The sequence below is a fragment of the Lutra lutra genome, chromosome 1 (assembly GCF_902655055.1).
Source record: "Lutra lutra chromosome 1, mLutLut1.2, whole genome shotgun sequence".
NCBI classification, from domain to species: Eukaryota; Metazoa; Chordata; class Mammalia; order Carnivora; family Mustelidae; genus Lutra; species Lutra lutra.
Window position 1 is genome coordinate 217,751,214 of NC_062278.1, and position 15,939 is coordinate 217,767,152.

The following is a 15,939-nucleotide window of genomic DNA, read 5'->3' on the forward strand; positions in this document are numbered from 1 at the left end:
GTATCAGCCCACTGCTCTGTTCACTTTAAGGGAAAAACAGGAAACCGTGCGGATGTGGGCCCCGATCTGAGGGTGTCAGTTCTTCTTTCGGGTTTGGGATCCTTCAGCCTGGGGCAGTCCCCTCACTCGTCGCAGATCAGGATCCGTAGGAATGAACCAGGGGTTCGTAAATGATTCCCAGGCAGGTTCCCACCCCAGCCCCATCCCTGACCCTACTCGACCCCAACTCACCCCCAAGGAGGTTCTGATCCCCAGCCTTTCCCCGCTGTGCTCTGTGGGGAGAAGCTGCAACCACCCCGCTAAGCTTAGAGCCTCAGCACCTGGGACAGGGCCCGGTGTCCATTGCAAACGTGATGAAGGAACATTTCCTCCCGGACCCCAACCCTGACCCTGACCCTGACCCCAACCCCATCCAGGTGGCACAGCCCAGAGCTTACCCCACCCGATCAATGTCTCCTGGTGAGGCTAAAGGGAGAAAGGAAGGGGGTGTGGGGGGGGGCGGGAGGGAAGTGCAAGGAGGAACTGCAAGGAGAGCTTGCAGGAGGAGGTGTCTCTGGAATCGGGTTTCTCATTCTCAGCTCTGCTGGCATTGGGGCCGGATGGTTCCTTGTTGTGGGGGGTGGGGCTGCCTGTACACTGCAGGATCTTTAGCAGCCTCGCTGGCCTCTACCCACGAGCTTCCACTAGCCCTCCCCCTTCCAGCTAGTTGTGACAGCCAATAATGTCTCCAGACATCACCGGATGCCTCCTGGTGGGGGGCAGAATCACCCCCAGTCGAGCACCACTGCTTTGAAGCATGATTTATAGACAAAGGAGAAGGTGCTGGCTTCAAGCTTCCACCCGCTTTCTCTCTGTCTCCTTCTATTTGTCCATCTGCTGTGGACAGATGACCTCTTTTCCTCTTTCATCCACTCAACAACCATGATTTGAGCACCTACTGGGTGCCAAGTTCTGAGAACAAGATGAAGTCCCAGTTCTTGTGAGGGAGGTTTCATTTTTCATTGTGCTAAAATATATATCACATAACGTTTACCATTTTAATCATTTCCAGTGGCGATAAGGACCCTCACATTGTTCCACCGTCCCTGCCGTCCATCTCTAGAACTTTCCAGTATCCCAAAACTGAGACTCTGTCCTCACGAAGCACTGACTCCCCACCCCTGGCTCCCACCCTCTCCTCTCTGTCTGTGTGGACAGGGATCCTCTGGGGACCTTCTGGGAGTGGGGTCCTGCGGGACGGGTCCTTCTGGGTCTGGCCTGATGTCCTCAGGTTCACCTAGGATGCAGCGGAAAAACCAAGTTTGAATTTCACAAATCCATGGGATAGTTTCAGGGCTTGGAAAGCAGGGTTAGGGTACCTGGGGAAGAGCTAGTTTAGACTGGAGGGTTCTGAACCTGGGGGGACGTGAGGTTCTGTCCGAGCAGACCCCTCCAGGCAGCTGGATTTTCGTCCTCAATGTTTCAGCGGCCAGGGGTGCTCCCCTGGGGCTTTACAACCTCAAAGCCTTGAGCTGGTGCCCCACCCTCTTCCTGGCCAGGGAAATCCTCCTGGGAAATCCAGGAGGCCCCAGGTCCCGGAGAGGACCTGCCTCTCCCAACCTTGGCCACGTGGCTGCTCCAGTCTGCTCTTTTGGGGTCTCAGTTTCCCCCTCAGAGGAGGGCACTGGACTTTAGAACTTGGAAACCCCGTGGTCCTAATCCGCTCCTCCCTGACAGGCACAGAAGCCCCATAGCCTCTTGTAGGACCCCAGTGCTCCAGGAAAGTGGGGGGTCGGGGGCCCAAGTGCCAGCGTCTGTGACTCAGTAGCGGGAGGTGAGGTGATATGACATCATTACCTACAGAGACCTGAAAACGCAGGGACCAGCTGTCTTAGGCGACTTAACCACAGACACACGCCGAGACTCCCATACGCAAACACAACACCCTCCAACCACAGAGACAGAAGCCACACCAGACCACCCACACACCACATCCAAGATACAGACCACACGACACAGCCAAACCACAAATCAACATCCCCACGCACACAGACGCAACACAATAAGACTACAGACCCACGGGACACACACACATCCATAGAGAAACAGACATGGACAAGTACACGGAGAAACCCATGCAGGGACACAGACACCACACACGGAGTGTAGACACACAGGTATGGACGCCACACAGATACAAGGTGGACACACCCAATGTGCGCAGAGTCACACAGAACACAATCACATGGACATACACACACATAAACGCACAGAACCTACACACAGAAAACTAAACACACGGACACACAGAGACACACACACGGTCACCCAGACACGCACAAAGGTCCTCTGCAGGCTGTTCCCAAAGGAGAGGCCGATGGAAAAAAGTAGGTGTCCTCCATGAATAGCCCTCTTGTTTGCCTCTGCCCTTCTGCCCCGTCCGGGCGTGCCTCAGTTTCCCCTCGGGGACTCCTCTCTGCCTCTCCACAGACCCTTGACGTTAATCACCCGCAATCCCTGCTGACTTCCCACATCTCTATCTTGAGCCCAACCCCATCACCTGGGCTTCCTTGGCTCATGTGCCCTTTCATTGGCTCACCCCAGGGTCCTCCGCATCCCCCTTTCCACAGCCCTGAGCTCCGACATTAATGGGCCTTCCCCAGGGACAGGGAGCTCCCCTAGGACAGGACGTGGGGAGGGGGTGCGGGGGGAGTCCTTCCTAAGCTCCCAGTCACATACACTCCCCACTCATACCACTCCTGGCTGCCCTTCCCGACCCCCACCCACTCAGCAAGTTTGTTAACAGGAGGGAAGGCCACTTAGAAATGGGAAAAGACTGGTTCTGCGAGGAGCCTTGGGGTCTGCAAGCCAGCTGGCTTTGCTTCTGTGTGTTGTGGGGATGGAGGGAGAGGTTGGAGGGGGCTCGATATGAGGGTACTGTAGCCGGCCTGTCCACATCCTTACCTCAGAAGGGCCTCCCGGGCCCACAGCCCACACCCCCACCCAGATCCCCGCACACCCCAAGGGACCAAGGGGCTGAGCCAGCCCATCCCAGGAATCCTGAGAACATTCCGGGCCTGCACTGGGAGATTCGGGGATTTCTCTCTGACAATGGCCACGGTTCTCTAAGGGGATTGGGTAATGTGTGGGGGACCAGGCGGGAGGAGGGCTCCCAGCCCCTCAGAGATCCAGAAATCCTGGACCCAGTCTCCGCACTCCAGAACCCATGTTCTCACCTTCCTGGAGAGCTAGAATTCCAGGCCCCAGGTCCCCAGCCCCTCAGAGACCCGGCCCAGCCCTTTAGCGACCCACGAATCCAGGTTCCCAGGTCCCTCCCTCAGAGACCCAAGACCCCAGCCCCAGAAAAAACGTTGGTCTAGAGCTCGTGGTTTTTTTTTTTTTTTTTTTTTTTTTTTTTTTTTTTTTTTTTCCTCCCCTGGGCCTTTCTGCACGCTCCTGCTTCAGGTCTCCCAGCTCCGGAGGCGTGCTGCCCCCTGCTGGACACACCTGGTCACTGCCCCCGCCCCCCACTGGGTGACTCCCCACCTCTGGGTGGGAGAGGGAGAAGGCGGGCTGAGTTCCAGCTCCAGCCCCTTTCCCTGCCGGGTGACTGTATCCTCTCGGGCCTCAGTTTCCCCATCTGTAAATTCTCTCACATAGGTTCTTGTGCGCACAAAGCCTTCCGCCCGATGCCAAATGGAGAGAAGCCCACAATGCATGGGAGCCCTGGGAGGGCAGCCCTGCACCTGGCCCCACAAGGGTTCTTCCAAGAAAACCTCATCTCCGGGCAGCCAGCAAGGCCCTGTGTGGCTGGCGCCTTCCCCTTCCGCTCTGTTCCCCCTTTACTGGGCTCTAGCCACACCTATGGGCTTCTCTGCCTGCATTTGATGGAAGTGACCCTGGCTAAGGGGGCCCCTAGCCCCTCAGTCACCCTTTTACTTGTCTCTACGACCTGCCTTCTGTGCGTGGATGCGTCTGGTTTGCTGGACCGTGAGCTCCAGGGTCGGGAGTGGGGGCAGTGGCATGTCCTGGAGTCCCCGTCCCTGGTCGCGCCAGGAGGGCTGGGCGCCTAGTAATTGCTCCCCAGGTTTCAGGGCATATGAGCGCCCTATGACCACTATGTGGAATGACCACACACTTGGTGGCTTTCCACAACCTCAATGCGCTAAGGATCTGGAGGTCAGAAGTCCCACAGGTTCTCCCTGGGCTAAAATGAAGGCATCCATCAGGCTGTGCTCTTGGAAACCCAAGAGGGAGACTATGTTTCCTTGATTTTTTTCTGGCTTCCCCAGGCGTCCACATTCCTGGGCTTGTAGCCCCTTCCCCAGCTTTCTTCTAGTCTCTCTCGGGCTCTGCTCAACGGGCTCATCTCCTTCAAGACTCTGCTCGTCCGGCCTCCCTCTTCTTAGGTCCCTTGTGATGATGACCTTGGCCCCACCTGGAAAATCTAGGGGCACCTCCATCTCCAGCTTCTTGAGGTAATGAATCCCATCTGCAAGCCCCTTTTACCATGTCAGGCCATATATTCACAGGTTCCAGGGACTGGTACGGGGACACCTTTTGTGAGCCATTATTCAGTTGGCCAGAAACCCACAAAATACTGGTGTTATTACCGTCCCACTGGATGGATGCAAAATCAAGGTGTGAAGAAGCAAAATGATGTATCCGGGCTCACCCAGTGAGGAAGGGGCAAGCACAGGTTTTGGGTTTAGACTCTAGGCTTTCTGTTAGCATCTGCCAAATTAGCCCTCTTGAGCCGTCTGTGTCTGCATCTAAGGACAAGAGGGTGAGGGTGGGGGGATTGAGGCAGAGGGGGAAGGGGCTAGCAAGAGCTTGAGGGGAACGCGTCCTGCCCCACCTTGGGGGCCCTCCTCAGACACCTCAGCCAACCTGGTAAGATGCCTTGGGATCTCAGGGGGTTTCCTGGGATCTGGGGGAGGGAGGTGGGAGCTTGGAAAGAACAAGCCATTCTGTCACAAGGCCATTTCCTTGGAAAGTGGGGTGATGAGTGGGGCTGGTCTGTCCAGGAAACCTGGCTGGGCTTCAAGGTCACCACTGACTTGCTGACTCAGCCCCAGAAAGTGTGGTTGTGTGGTCACTCAGGGGGCTGTTGATGGGGACACCCATTGGGAAAGGGTCAGAGGGTGCTAGAGGGAGTCCCTCCAACACCCGCCCCCCGCTTCCTAGCACAAACCCCCTTGGCCTCTCCAACTCAGACCCTCATTTCCCTCCCCCACCTTTCCCCTCAGACTAGAAGAGCAGGGAATGGGGAAGGGGTGCTTTTCCAGAATGTTCTACTTCCAACTTCATCCTGTGACCATACCCTCTTCTATCCCTCCTCATCACCCGCTCTTCTCCCCACCAGACTGTGAGCCCCAGAAAGGCACCAACCACAACCCGAAATCCAACATTTCTTTATGACAATTTTTAAGCACATAGAAAAATTGAGTTTAAGAATGGAAAACCCATTCCTAGATTCTAGAATCAGTGTATTACAATCAATTCATCCATCCACCCCTCAATCCTTCCTACATGTTCATGCATTTCAAAGTAAGTTGCAGGGACTCCTGGGTGACTCAGTCATTAAGCATCTGCCTTTGGCTCAGGTCATGATCCCCGGGTCAAAGTAAGTTGCAGACATTAGCTCATTTCCCTCTAATACTCCAGCCTGGAAAATACAAACTAGGGTCCAATATTTGTTTGCCACTCTCCTTACTTTTTTTCCTTTTGAGTAAAATAGAATAAAATGTGCAAATCCCAAGTGTATTCTCTTCAAGCTTTGACGAAAGCATTCACCCGTGTAACCCAAATCTCTATCAAGACACCAGAACATATCCATCCTTCCAGAAAGTTCTATCATGGCTCTTCCCAGGCAATCATCATTCCCACATTTTTTCCACCCTCGAGTAGTTTTGCCTGTTCTAGAATCTCATAAAGATGGGCTTCTAAAGTCTATAATATTTTGTGAATGGCTGCTTCCGCTCTGCCTAAGTTTTTCCAGCTTTCTCTGTGTTTGGAGACCCCGGCGTCTTGTTCTCCACTGGCATTCCAATGCCTGGAGTATAATCAATGCTGAGAAGTGTTTGTGGATGGGGAAATAATGAATGAATGAATGAATGAAAAACGAAAGAAAGAAAGAAAGAAAGAAAGAAAGAAAGAAAGAAAGAAAGAAAGAAATTGTTCCTTGCTCACAAAAGACTTGATCTGACTCCTTCTCTCCATCTTCTCTTACCAAGCTCCTGCCTGTCTTGGTTCAGGGGCTGTAATTCCCAAGAGCAGAGACTCCCCCACCTCCTTTTTCCCAGGGCCCAGTCTTATCTTCCTATGAGAACATGTGTTATCAAGCACGTGTTCCCACCAGCTTCCTACTTTCCTCCTTTATCTGTTTCAACTTCCGGCACCATTTCCTCCCCCCCTGCTCTTCTCTAGATAAAAGGCTCCACCTAGCTCTAGAACTGAAGTCTTTCCTGTGTCGAAAATATCCTCCCCAAGCAGCTGGAGCCCCGAGATATTGCTGAGTATTAAAACACAAAATTTGGGAAACTGGCAGTTTCTTTTAAAATTAAACATTCGTTGGGGTGCCTGGGTGGCTCAGTGGATTAAGCCGCTGCCTTTGGCTCAGGTCATGATCTCAGTGTCCTGGGATCAAGCCCCGCATCAGGCTCTTTGCTCAGAGGGGAGCCTGCTTCTCTCTCTCTCTCTCTCTCTCTGCCTGACTCTCTGCCTACTTGTGATCTCTCTCTCTGTCAAATAAATAAATAAAATCTTTAAAAAAATAAAATTAAATTAAACATTCGCTTACTACCTGAACCACAACTAGATATTTCCCCATGAGAAGTGACAACTTAAATTTGTAAAAAGACCTGTAGAAGAGTATTTGTGGCAACTTAATTCTTAGTAATTAACACTGGAAAGAGCATAGACGCCTGTCACCAGGTGAATGGATACACAAATTGTGGTCCAGCAACACAACGGAAGGAGAGACAGAAGTGAAAAGGAACAGAGTGGATGTGAACAACGGCATGGGCAAATGCCTAGAGAAAGAAGCCAGGCACAAAAAGACTGCATACTGTGTGAGGGCACCTGGGTGGCTCAGTTGGTTAAGCACCTGCCTTCAGCTCAGGTCATGATCCCAGAGTCCTGGGATCGAGCCCCATGTGGGACTCCCTGCTCAGCAGCAGTCCGCTTCTCTCTCCCCCACCCCTCCCACTCATGCTCTCTCTCTCTTGCTCACTCTCTCTCAAATGAACAAATCAAAAATCTAAAAAAAAAAAAAAAAAAAAAAAGACAACACACTGTGTGATTCAATTCAGATGACATCCAGAAAAAGCAAGTCTAGCAAATAGTGATGGAAAGCAGAGTAGTCATGGCTGGGGCAGGGGTGGGGAAGGAATTTTAGGGGACGGTGGAAATGTTCTCGATCCGCAATATAGGGGTGATCACACAGCCGCATACATTTCTGAAAACTCGCGACATCGTAAGCCTGAAATAGCCGCATTCCAGTTTTAAAATGGTAGCCATGGTATAAAACGTCCATAACATAAAATTTACATCTTGGCTGTTTTTAGGTGTCCGGTTCGGTAGTGTTAGGTACACTCACGTGGTTGTGCAACCAATCTCCACAATATTTACGTCCTGTAAAACTGAAACTCTATCCTCATTAAACAACAACTACCCATTTCTCCATCGCACGAGGCTCTGGCTGTCACCCCTACTTCTCGCTCCTATGAGTTGCACCACCCTAGATACCTCACGTAAGCAAAATGATACAGTATTCGTCCTTTTGTGACTGGTTTATGTCACTGAGCATAATGTCCTTGGGGTCCATCCACAGAATGTCCTTTCTTTTCAAGGCTGAATTATAGTCCATTGTATGGGTGGACCCCAATTTATCTGTTCATCTGCCATCGGACACTTGGGGTGGGACACTGGCTTACATGGGAATTCTGTTCCGAATTTTTTCAGGACCCGCCGTACTGGTTTCCGCAGCAGCTGCGCCATTGTTCGCTCCCGCCAGCAACACGCGAGGGTTCCAGTTTCTCTACTGCTGGGCAAACACCTGTTACATTGTTGTTGCTGTTTTTGATGCACATCATCCTGATGAGTGTGATAAATTGGCACATTTTATTGTATATATTGTATATAATACATATTGTATATTGCATGTAAATGATGCCTCATTAAATTGTGTATAATGTATCTCGTATATTGCGTATCAATTATACCGGAATAAAGTTGACTTTTAAAATGATCTTTTTTTTTTTCAAGATTTAGTTATTTATTTGAGAGAGAGTGAGCAAGAGAGAGAGAGAACATGAGCCCCGGGGGTGGGGGGGGGGAGGAACAGAGGGAGACAGGCTTCCCGCTGAGCAGGGAGTCCAATGCGGGGCTCGATCCCAGGACCCCGGGATCATGACCTGAGCCGGAGGCAGACACTCAGCCGGTGGAACCACCCAGGTGCCCCCAAAATGATCTTTTAAGCAAAGAGTTATACCTGGAGCCCATGCAAACCAGGACAGACGGAGACCCACGGAGACGTTCGGCCGCCCTAGTTTAAGATAAGAGACATGTGTGCATTGTCAGCTGATGGGAGGTTAAGGTTCGATCTCAAGCAGTGACTGCCACATTATGGGTGTGAAAAGTTTATTCTGCGGTTTCCAGTGGCTTTTGTTGAATTGAGATGCTCCTATGGGGGCGTCCAGGCGCCTACAGACGTGGGAAGGCATGGGACAGGATCATCACAGGCGGCGGTCAGGTCGCAGGTGGTTAACGTCGAGTTGGGGCTCAGTTCCAGGAAGCTTCACTGTTAGTCCCTGGTGGCTGTGGCAGTAAGTGACCTCCAACTCGGTGGCTTAAAACAACACAATTTCGTTATCTCACAGTTCTGGAAGTCAGACGTCAGACACCGGGCTCTCGGGCCTCAAGTCAAGGAATCAGCAGAGCCGCATTGTTCTGGGAGCTCTAGGGGAGAACAGCTTGTTTGTCCTTTTGAGGGGGAAGGATGGGGAGGTTAGGACATTATTTTTTTAAAGAGCAGTTTTAGCTTCACAGTAAAACTGAGAAGATACAGAGATTCCCCAAATGCCCCCTGCCGGCACATAGGCACACCCTGCCCCTCCATCAACATCCCCCCCAGAGGGGCCCCTTTGTTAGAATGGATGAACCTACATTCCCATTCCTGCATCATTACCTGCCAGAGTCCATTGTTTACTTTAGGGTTGTTTTGTTTGTTTTTTAAGATTTTATTTATTGATTTGAGACCCTTGCAATCATGCTGAGCCTACCTGGATAAACCTGGACAACCTCCTCACCTCAAGATGCTCACTTTAATCACATAATCACAAAGTCCCTGTTGCCGTGTAAGGTGACATATTCATAGGCTCAGGGGATTAGGACACGGACGTCTTCGGGTGACCGTTATTCTGCCTACTACAGTGGTGCTCCTGGCAACTGCTGTTGTGTCCCAGGAACATGACAGTATATTTCAGATCTATTGTGGGGCGCTCTCGGAGCTTCCTGGGTCTCCAGGAAAGAAGGTCTTTAAGACTGCTGACCTGACCCAGTCACACTCTCGGGGGAGACGTTGCAGGACTCCTTTGTATTCAGGCCCCCGCCTGTACCAGCTTTAGAATACACTCTTTCTGGCAAGACCGATTCTCCAGGAAAGCAAGTCAACTGAAGGTCAAGGTCTCTGGGATGAGTGTTACGCTCCCAGGATGCCTTTCTTCCCAGGGAGGTTGGATCTTGGATGAGGGAAGGAAGGAGGGAGGGTCTGGGACCAAGAAGCCAAAGATGAAGAACTTGACCCTGACCTTCTCATGCAGGGTCTTTGTGTACCGACTCAATGTTGACAGGTTGGAGCCTGGCCGCCTGCCAGGATGCAGGCCTGTGAGCTGACCAGGAGGGGGCATGGCAGATGGTGGGGGCAGGACGGAGTCTTAAGGCTCCTGCCCAGGGCTCTCTCAGGCCCCAGACCCCAGTGTCCAAGCCAGGTCTTTGAAATATCCCAGGGAAGCTCCTGCTTAACTTTGAGGTCTCCTCCTTCTGCCCCAACCACAGCCGGTACTCGGTACTCACTCAGCTCCATTCCCAGGCAAGACACCTGGGCCTCTGCTCACCTGTGCTGCTGGACATCCACCACTACGCTGACCACCATTGAGGTTGTCAGCCAGACTTAAAGGCTGACTGCGGACTGTCAGTCTGTTTCTGTTGCTCTTCAGTTGGCCACGGGTCTCCCGATGGCCGGTAAGTTAGACTAGAATCTGTGAGTCTTCCAGACCATCATTGACCCAACTCACCGAGTACCCAGGTGCCAGACTGGTGTTCTGGTTGCCTCCCCCACTGTGAGCCACATGTCTGTCAGTCGATCATGTCTTGTGTGAGGCTGCATAATGGCCTTTAAATATATCCACATCCTAATCTCTGGAACTTGGCCACTATCTTATATAGCAACAGAGATTTTGCAGAGGTGACTAGGAATTTAGAGGTGGGAAGATGTAGACATTAAAGAGTTTGGTGGGTCTTGGTTCCCTGCTCTTGGCAGGCATCATCTACACCATTGGGATTTTCTGAGTGATTGGAGTGTCTTCGTCAATCGTGGGGGCTCCTTGGACCACACCTGAGTTATGCCGAGGAGATGGCTCAGGGTGGGGGTTGGTCATGCCAGAAAGACCAACCAGGAGGGGTGGGACCTTCAACCACCTGACCTCCATGGAAGGGGAGGGGAGCTAGAGATGGTGGCAATCGTGTGGCCCCTGATTCAGTCAACCACGCCTGCAAAATGAAATCTCAATGAAAACTCTGGACACCAATGCTCAGAGGAGCTTTCTGGTTGGTACAAACATGACCCTGTTCACCATGTGGATGTCTTCATTTGGCTACTGTGGATTTGTGTCCTTTCTAGAGCTTTCCTGAGTTCTGTGAGTTATTCTAGTGAATTACAGAACAAAAGGAATTGTGAGAGCCTCTGAATTTGTATCAGCTGGTCAGAATCAGTTGGTCCAAAGTGTGGGTGACCGATAGCGCCCCCAAACTCGCAGCTCGTGTCTGCAATGAGGACAGACACTCTTGTTAGGAACTGTGCCTTTAATCTGTGGGTGGGTCTGCACGAACTCAGGGTGTTAAAAGTGCCACAGTTGCCTTGGTATTACAGGGACCATCCTGGATTAAGACCTGGGTCAGTCTTAACTGCAATCATAAGCATCCTTATAGGAAGGGAGGCAGAGGGAGATTTGATGCAGAAGAAGGCAATATGATCAGGGAAGCAAGATACTGCTCTACTGATTTTGAAGATGGAAGAAGGGGACCATGAGCCAGGAAATGTGAGGAATGAAGCTCTAGAAGCTAGAAAAGGCAAGGAAACAGTTTCCACCCTGGAGTTTCCAGAGGGAGCCTGGCCCTGGTGACACCCTGATTTTGGCCCAGTAAGTCTAATTTTGGACTTCTGATTTGCAGAACTGTCAGCGAATGTGTGTTGTCTTTAAGCCACCAAGCTGGCGGTCATTTGTTACCTCTGTAACAGAAACTCATACGCCCCTTCTAAGCCGACTGTCTGGAAATCCATCAGTCTGGCCAATAGTCCAGTAGGTATGTTATCTGTCCAGGACTCAGGTGGCTCCTGGTCCTGGTTAGTGCCTCGCTCTGGGCGGCAGTCATAGAGCACGCAGAGGACTGGGGTTCACTGGAAGGTTTCCCTTGGCCAGGGAGTCTGGGTGTGGTTCCCTCTTCTGCCTGCTCAGTCGCTGCTCTCATGGCTGGGCAGCCTGGGGGCTCTCAAAGGCTGCCCAGAACTAAAGGTTGCTAGCCTGTCCTTCCCCTCAGTTGGACCTGTCTCCACTGGAAATTCTGGGAGAGTCCCAGATCTCCAGGATGGGAGCAGGAAACTTTGGGAGTGCAGGGTGAATTCAGATCAAAAGTCCCCAGCTGATAAAGCCAGGCTCAGGGCACCCTGCACCCCTCAAATGGGTTTAGCTACACTTCACACACCCCAACACCCTCTGCTTGCAAATCCCATGGTTTCTCAAAAAGTCCATCTTCTCTGGGATGTATGGGATCAGTCCATCCAGTGGTCACAGAACCTGTCTTAGGACAGAGAGACCTGCTCTTTGGATCCAGACAGCCCCTCTCCCACCTGCCTCAGGGCCTTGTCTCAGACTGTCAGATCTCCACCGTGGGGTGACAGTGTCCTCAAGGAGGGGCCACCCCTGCAGAATTCCAGCAAGGTTCCTTCCCTAGAGGTGTGGCTTCTCCAAATGCATCATGTGGCATTCGTGTATTCTTCCTTTGAGTCACTGGTCACCTTGTTCCTGTGCCCAGCTAGATCAGAAGGAAGAGCACTGGGTCAGAGTCATTCCTGTGTCCCTAGAGCCTGACAGCTGTCCTGGGCAAGTGCAGGTTACTCACGGAGCTTTGGAGCATCATAGGGCCAGGAGGTCACTTAGAGAGGTCGGGGTCACTCACAGAGCTGATACTGGGGTCTCTGGGATAAAACTTGGAACAGCTCACCAAAGCCACGAACCCAGATTCATTTCTCAAGGATTTATTGATGCTTCCTAGGACTTCGAAGACAGCTCACAAAACCCCTATCTGTGATGCCTCCCAGTGGTGGGGGGGTGGGTAATGCAAGAAAACCAAACAGCTCCATCCCTGAGTTGCCCTACTTTGATGGGGGTTGTGGGGCGTGGGGTCCGTGGACCGGCTCAGGAGCCAGGATTTGGGTGGGGTTGGAGGCTGGGTTATGTCTGTGTGAGGGCTTGCAGTGAGGTTGGAGTGGAGGTCCCAGCGCCTTTACCTGCCTGGGTTGGGTGGGGCGGTTCTCAGTAGTGGAGGGTGGACCTGGTGGGGGGAGGGCAGGGAGCCGCGGGGAGGAATCAATGGCAGTGGCCGGCACCAGGATGGTGACCTGCTAGGGCGATCTCCCTGGGGTGGGGTGGGGGGTGGGTACGGCTGCAGACACTGGTCAGCAGCTGCGTCTCTTCTCACAGATCCAGTTGTCCCTCTCGTTTTCGCATGGTGCGTCGTTCCACATCCCCGTGCGTAGCATCATAGCGCAGTCCTCACGCCCCATAGAGTCATTGGGCTCCCCCATGTTCCAGTGGCTGCAGTGGTTTGTCGGGGATGTTTCTGGCGCTCAGGATGGGCCTGGCGTGCAGCCCTGAGGATCTACCCTGTTTATTGCTTGGGTCTAACCTAGACACCCTGAGGGTTTAATGTGAGCACGCACCTGCGACATCACTTTCTAACTCCCGGAATTGAACCCTCAGCCAGGTCCTGGGGTCCGGCCCGCCCATCCCTACCGAGTCCCTGAGATCTGGCCAACGCAATTCCCGCATATGCTGACCTGTCCCTCTCCCCAAGTCCCTGCCCTCACCTGAAGCTGAGCGGGACTCCGTCCACCCACTGGTAGCCCTGGATCGTGCGCCCGCGGCGCACCGCCCTCAGGCCCAGCCAGTAACCGCGGCCTCGCGTGTTCCGACTCAGGAAACCCTGCTCAGGAAGGGAGACCCAGCCGGCTGAGTGGCCTCGCCACTCTCGCCCCCCACCTCCCTCAGGTGAATTCCGCCTCCCGCCCTGCGCACCTGCTCCTCCAGGTCCCCGACAATCACCAAGTGCGCGCCCGCGCCCGCGCAGTTACGCTGCGACTCCTCCCATGTGGCCCGCTGGACGGAGAAAAGGTAGCAGGAGCCCTGGAAGGGCAGCCATGACGCGGGGCACTCTTCACAGGAGCCTGTGGGGTGGCGAGAGTCAAAGACGCGAACTGCTCCTGGTAGAGCAGACGGAAGAAACCGGCGGTGGGGAGGGGCGGGAAGTGGACCCCTGAGGTCTAGAGGCGGAGGCACAGAGAACAGGCCAAGGTCAAGGGGCAGGATAGTGCGGATCAAGGAACCCCGAGGCCCACAGGTAGGTCCACTTGTCCCTTCCCTCTCTCCCCTCTATCTTGCTCACTGTTCCCTAGCCGGGCGGCCTCCAGAGCCCTGAATAGCTCACTGCGGATGTCCTCGCGGTCCCTGCCCGCTTCAGCCAAGCTCTGGGTCACTGCAAAGTCAAGGGAGTTCAGATTATAAGTCAGGTCAGGGTCAGGAGTAGGGTCATGATTAAAGGTCAACATCCACTTCCATGGTTAGGATCATGGTCAAGAATGACATCACGGTCAAGGACTGTTCTAGCTGGTCCGGGGCAAGTTGCGGTTGGGGTTAGGAGTTGTAGTCAAGATCAGAGTCCAGCTGTCAGAGGTCAGGATCACAGGATAGGGTCGCCGTAACCCTAACCAGGATAGGTGTCAGTATGTGAATGACAGCCGGGATGACGGATCAGGGGTCCAGGCTATGTCCCCCTCTCACCGCGATCGCTCAGTTCTTTCAGAGCACTCTCTTGCTGGATCAGCTTCGCCTGCGCCTCCCCAAGCTCGGTGCGTGTCCTCTGCAGCAGCGCCTGTGTCCCCAAGCCTGGGAAGCAGGGGGGGAGGGAGAGAAGGACCCGCGCGAGACGTCAGTAACCCACCCGTGGGCCCCCCCGCCCGACCTGCCCCAAACCCCGCCCCTGCTCGCCTCCTCCAATCCCGGCCCAAGCCCCGCCCCCAGCACGCGAGTCTCACAGCAGCTGTTGCAGGCCCGGATCTCCTGGTTCAAATTGCCCAGCGCCGCGGTCTGCTCCGAGGCTGGAAGGATTCCCGCCCCACAAACACTCCCGGTCACCTGCGGGGACTCACAGGACACCCTTCCCCGCTCGGGGACCAGGCCCCGGGACCGCGGACCACCCACTACCCTGTCTCCAGGGTCCTAAACACTCCGGCCCCGCACACCACGTGGGCGAGGGGGGTGGCTACTAGTCCCTTTCTGCACGCACCGTTTGTCCTCAGCAGGTCCTGGTGGCCAAGCAGCGTCCCTCGCTCGGTGGAGGCTGTGGAGAAGAGGCTCCTACAGGTGCGACCGGGGACTCCGGCATTCTCCCCCCTCGCCCAGGGGGTGCAGGGGCCCCGTCTTGGGACGCATAGAAGGGGCGGGTAGGCATACATTCACGTGATGTGCACACACCCAGGGGAGACAAACACATGGGGACATGCACACACATACATGCACGCACTGACATACACATGTGGGTGCGCACAGCCCAAAGATGTGCACAGACTGTTCACACGCGTTCACACTCAGACCCAGGCGGGGGTCTGGGACCCAGCTGTTGCATCCAGAGACAGACGGAAGATCTATGTCCCCAGGGTGGCTTGACACAACCTCCCCTCATTATGTGGTCACTCACCTTTAGAAACTAGGACGCTCAGAATGAGGGCCCACAGAACTGTGGCTACCACCAGAAGCAGGCCCAGGAAGAGGAGTCTCCGTCCCCAGCTTCCCCAGTACCCTGGGATAACACAGATGAATTCCTGGGTCCTTCCTGCTCCAGGACCGCCCTGGGTCTCTGGGCCCCGAGGATGGAGCCCTGGGCGCGTGGGCTACTCCCAAGGAACTGAGGTTCAGAGAGGTTAAGTAATTTGCTCATGGTCACACGAGCTCCAAGTGGCAGAGTTAGAATTAGAATCCGGGTCCAGCTCATTCTGGCGCCTGTGGTGTCTCTTCTGCACCCACTACTTGGACTGCCTTTTGGCTGTTCACCTCCCTTCCCCCATCAAACCCCAAACCACTGACCAGAAAGACCCAAGCTGGAGAAGCAGTCCCATTGCTCATACCTCCAGGGACTTCCTCGAGCCTGCTGTCCCACTTGCTGTACCCGACAGTGTCCATGGTAAGCAGATGCCCAGCCCTGGGCATAGATATAAATGTAGCCCCCTCCCAGTCCCGCCTACTCTTTTCCTTCCTTCCCATCTCCTTCCTCTCAGTTCCTGGTACTGGGACCCAGAGACCAATCACAGGGCTGGGCCCTTTCTGGTCTGGGCCTGTTTAAGAGTAAGTATGAAGGGGGGATGGGGGAAGTGGAATCAGAGGTGAGGGGTAGAAGAGGGTTGAG

General features: G+C 53.8%; 1 protein-coding gene across 2 annotated transcripts; it reads right to left on the reverse strand.

The window, feature by feature from the left end:
* Positions 1–11,046: 11,046 nt before the first annotated feature.
* Positions 11,047–15,770, reverse strand: CLEC4G (C-type lectin domain family 4 member G). Of its 2 annotated transcripts, XR_007123003.1 has the most exons (10): positions 15,662–15,770; positions 15,235–15,336; positions 14,824–14,877; positions 14,573–14,635; positions 14,319–14,423; positions 13,924–14,013; positions 13,557–13,705; positions 13,349–13,464; positions 12,382–13,076; positions 11,047–12,294 (listed from the first exon to the last, which is right to left on the reverse strand). XR_007123003.1 is itself a non-coding variant. In XM_047704443.1 (9 exons), exons 1-9 carry the CDS (start codon positions 15,741–15,743, stop codon positions 12,938–12,940), a joined length of 900 nt encoding a protein of 299 aa, XP_047560399.1. In that variant the 5' UTR covers positions 15,744–15,770; the 3' UTR covers positions 11,047–12,937. The 2 variants fall into 2 exon arrangements, 1 of the variants encoding a protein (XP_047560399.1); XM_047704443.1 differs by having other exon boundaries at positions 11,047–13,076.
* Positions 15,771–15,939: the final 169 nt, after the last annotated feature.